The sequence below is a fragment of the Drosophila pseudoobscura genome, chromosome X, assembly GCF_009870125.1.
Source record: "Drosophila pseudoobscura strain MV-25-SWS-2005 chromosome X, UCI_Dpse_MV25, whole genome shotgun sequence".
NCBI classification, from domain to species: Eukaryota; Metazoa; Arthropoda; class Insecta; order Diptera; family Drosophilidae; genus Drosophila; species Drosophila pseudoobscura.
This window is the reverse complement of record NC_046683.1, coordinates 19,638,329-19,642,703: the sequence shown is the minus strand read 5'-3', so window position 1 is coordinate 19,642,703 and position 4,375 is coordinate 19,638,329. Positions and strand designations below refer to the sequence as shown.

The window sequence follows — 4,375 nt, the reverse complement described above, 5'->3', positions numbered from 1 at the left end:
AGAAATATACCGAAACTACTTCACAAATTTCAAAATATATCGTTAATATACTGACGAATTAATTGTATTCATGTTGCATCTATTCCCCGTTTTTGATATTCGGGGTAGTATTGATATTACTAGCTAGCTAGACATTTAGTTATCTACATACTCTCTACATATTAACTACATGTATATGTAATTATTGAATTATCAGGAATTCAATGCTGATTACGATCACTAACCATACAATATAGTGTATGGTTAGTGTTACGATGTGATGTGGTCTGGGATGGCTCAAAAGGGCATGTCTACACGGTTTCTACATTGGTGCATTGGGCAAGAGGGAGAGTCGATATCGATTCTTAAAATATACTGAAAAATACTATAACATACTATGAAGTATGAAATTTGTGTTACTTCGGATTTAACGATAAAATATACGTTAATTTACGGTGGAATATTAAAATGAGTTCATCGAATTTCATCAAGGATTGGAAACCATATTCCTCAATATTTATAATAGATTTGATATTACTAGCTAGCTGAAACTTTTATACCTGATCACATAATTTTAGCCGATTGAAACATCAATTTTCTACAAGATTGGCTAGTTTTGAATGCTCCATTTTATCCTTTTTTTCCTAAATAAGGTTTCAACAAATAAAGTCAAAACATAAAAAGTAAGTGTAAGCGGAACGAAACGAAGTGTGTGGTCAACAGGTATCCGCTACGAGTACGAACATTTGTATATCCTATTTAATTTCATTAAACATTAAAATTATGTTTTCCAAGCTTATTTGAAACTTTTGTAAGGACTTCTTCTCAGATTGACATGTCTTAAGAATATTAATGCGTTTGATTAGTACAAACACATATATCGATTCATATTCTTGGTCTCAGTAAGATGTCCACTAACTACCGAATATCGTTACTAGCTTTAAAACAGAGACTGACTAGTTTCTGCATTCATTATAGCCTGCGAGGAAAAACATTTCCTTACTTATATCATATCCTATAATATCCATAAAAATTTGAAGTTGCCAACGGTAATAAACGCAAGTGTGTCTGGAATGAGTCTCATTATTGCTACCGATTCAGGACCCGATTCAAAGAGAGCTATAAAGAAGCCATTACCGGTTCGGCCATCGATACTATCGACTGGGTACGAGATGTGCGCGTCAAAAAGAAATTATTTGAAAGCGAATGAGTGGCAAGAAAATGAATGGCAATTTAATAGATTGATGAAATTGATCAAATATACGAAACGCAATTTTGACGTCAAAATAGAGCTTAAATAATCACCCTGAACCCAATCTTACTGCAGAACTTACCTCTCCCGCTACTTCATCTTTTGCGTAGCACTGTGATTGGCAAATACAGGGCTTCATTTTGCTGTGATTCAATGCAACAGGCGTCAGAGGGCGCCCGAAAGAAGCGCGCAAATTTAAATGTATTCTGATTTATTGCTTAGTGATTATTTTAAACATTTCCTTCTCATTTTTGCGCCCATTCACAATGTAGGCCAACGGATCATCGCTGCTGGACTCCATGAGGTTCTCACAGGCCGTCTGATTAATGTCGAACATGAAGGACAGGTCTATGTGGTAGCGCGGCAGCTTCTCACGCAGAAAGTTGACCACATTCTCTCCCAGTGTCGGCTCCCGCGACAGCAGCAGGGCGGACAGGTACCTGGTGTGCTTCTTTTTCTCGGCACAGTGCATGACCAGGCCCCAGCTCTGGTAGTCCGTGTCCAGCACATAGGTGTTGTAGACGCCCTCATCTGTGCGGAGTGGATAAGTTTCAATATCTCAAAGCTGTACTCTGTTTCCCACTCACATATATCCTCGGTATGCATCCAGTGGCCGGGATACTGGAACTCTGGTATCATCCACGTAATGTTGCCCTGCATCTTCTCCCGCAGCGGATCCTCCGCGAAAATGTAACTGAAGTTCATCGTAATCTGGCAGAGAATGAAGTAATTTCAAAAATTTTTGGATGCTGTCGAAGGTTTCAGTGTACCCACATGCTGATCCTCCCCGGAGAAGCTGAAGTGACTGCGCATGCAGGCGTACTCCGGCAGCTCCTCCGTGGATGCGTAGTACTGGACCACGTGCCAGCAGCCCATCATTTTAGCCAGATCGAAGTTCCGTATGGCCCGTACCTAAAGGAAAAGAGAGAAACAGAGAGAGTGAGAGTGATATCGGGATGGTCATAGTAAAAATGTATGCATGTATGTGCTCGTACTCTCTGCTCTCCGCATAGAAAGTTGGTGGCAAAGACAACAGCAAGAAGAAAGAAATGTGGGAACGCGACGCGTCGAGAACGACCGCTTGATACCCTTTAAAATGCACCGTTCCTGTGTCAGCCATATGATAAAGTCATCTGATTTCATTCGAAGTGGCCTTTCTACCAAATATTGGTTGGTCATTGGTCATTCAATTTTAGCGGACTGATATTTTGCCTATTTTTTCTCGATGTATTAAACCATATGGAAACATAAACTTCAACTTTTTCCAGGACTATCGCCAGGAAGCTATATGGAAGAATGAGTGCTGAATTCTCAACATATAGTACGAGTACATATGATTAATAATCATGAATAATCGATTCCCTCTATTGATTATAATCAATAATTTATTCACTGATTATTCCTCTTCTAAAAGGTCCTACCCATGCAAACATACATATGTACATTGTACAAAAGTACGGAAATCCAAAATCAGAGAAAATTGGTAATACCTTCTTCAAGGGTAGAACTAACGACGAGAGAGAAGAGCAGCGAAGAAGTACTGGCTACGAAGGAGCGGCGGCAGGCGGCGGTCGGCGGTCGGCGGGCAGCAGACGAAAGCAGTTAGCGCTGTCACTGTGATTGACTACTGACAGTCCATTGAGGAGTCAGAGTCGGAGTCGGACCCGGAGCCGTAGCCGTAGTCGGCCAGACTCTGATTGATGCAGTACCCCCGTGCCCCAACCTGCACCTGCCGCTGCCTACCATAGGTGCGTGTCTTTTGTCTATTCTTTGTTGATTGTTTTCTTGTGGCTTTCTGCCTGCACTTGTGCACCTGCAACAAAGTGCAATTGTCGCCGTCGCCAGCAGAGAGGGACAGGGAGAGGAAGCGGGATCGGGAGCAGGAGCGGGTACGGCCACAAAGACAGACAAGCGACAAGAGACGACGACGACGACGACGACGACGACGACGTCTGAGCCACTTAGAAAGTGTGATTGATTTTGGCATCAGTGTGAGCCCATTTCTTGTGTTTCTCTATGTCCCACTCATTCTTTTCGGCGGTGGCGCTAGAGATGGTCCATGCTCATGAATGGATGGCAAGGTGATCAGACATGGTAGGTGCTCGTGATCGCTCGTGAATGGGAAGAATGGGAGGCTTATTGAAGCTGCGCGTGACTAAAGGAAAGGTGAATATGAATAGGATAGGATATATGTTTGTACATATGTATGTATATTTCTTGCTCATGACTGGGAAGAATGGTTATAGATGTGGTTTGATGTTGTGATTTATTGATTTGATTATGGTGCACCCCGCACCCCGCACCACGCGGATGGTGTCATCTCTAGCCCTGTACAGTCTCATGCGAGTCTGAGTGTGCCGCGGTATGGCTGGGCATATTGATGAGCCGTTCGAGATGCTTTGCTGTGGCGCGACTGCTGTGCTTAGAATGAAATCAAAACGCTGCCAAAGAAAGTGATCCAGTTAGGAGAGGCGCGTGACCAGGGATGGGTCTGTGACCCGTCTGTCCGTCAACCCAAATTGAAATTCTAGGGTATTGCCCCTCCCCTCCCACTCCCACTCCCACTCCCACTCCCACTCCCACTTCTCCTCCCCCTCTGGCACTCACATGAGGACAGCGTTCGCGCTGATCCGACCGCCTGCGGCCCTGGTCCGTGTAACTGTTGTACTTCAGCCAGGGGGTGCCAGTGCCGCCGCACAGGTGGACCAACTCCAAGAGCAGCAGCGGCACCAGAAGGAGCAGCGCAGCCTTGCGCAGGAAAACCATGATGAGACGATGCTGGGATCCAGGACAGAGAGAGCTCCTCGCTTTGATATTCCGCTGGGATGGGACGCGCGATGTCGCTGCCGTTGTGTTGTCGCTGGCACTGCGCCATCCAGGGAATCGGCGACACAGCCACAGCCTCCAGTCACAGCAGCGGAACGGAACGGAACGGATTCGGATGTTTTTGCGGATAAGAGGAGCCCCCATATTACCACAGAGTTCTGTGGAAAGGCTGCTCTCTGTTGCGGCTGTTGCTGCATTATCGGGCGCATCAGGGCTGAGCACTTGGCCGTTTCCGAGCTAAACATTACACTTCATAGCGTCTACTCTACTATAGCACAAGTGTCAATGGAAAACAAATAGAAAGCATTTATTGGTCTT

The 4,375-nt window shown here is 44.8% G+C and overlaps 1 protein-coding gene across 1 annotated transcript; it reads right to left on the bottom strand.

The window, feature by feature from the left end:
- Positions 1-1,425: 1,425 nt before the first annotated feature.
- Karl (lipocalin/cytosolic fatty acid-binding protein Karl) lies at positions 1,426-4,173 on the bottom strand. The gene is made up of 4 exons (XM_001355293.4): positions 3,839-4,173; positions 2,006-2,143; positions 1,819-1,942; positions 1,426-1,762 (listed from the first exon to the last, which is right to left on the bottom strand). Exons 1-4 carry the CDS (start codon positions 3,995-3,997, stop codon positions 1,443-1,445), a joined length of 741 nt encoding a protein of 246 aa, XP_001355329.3. The 5' UTR covers positions 3,998-4,173; the 3' UTR covers positions 1,426-1,442.
- Positions 4,174-4,375: the final 202 nt, after the last annotated feature.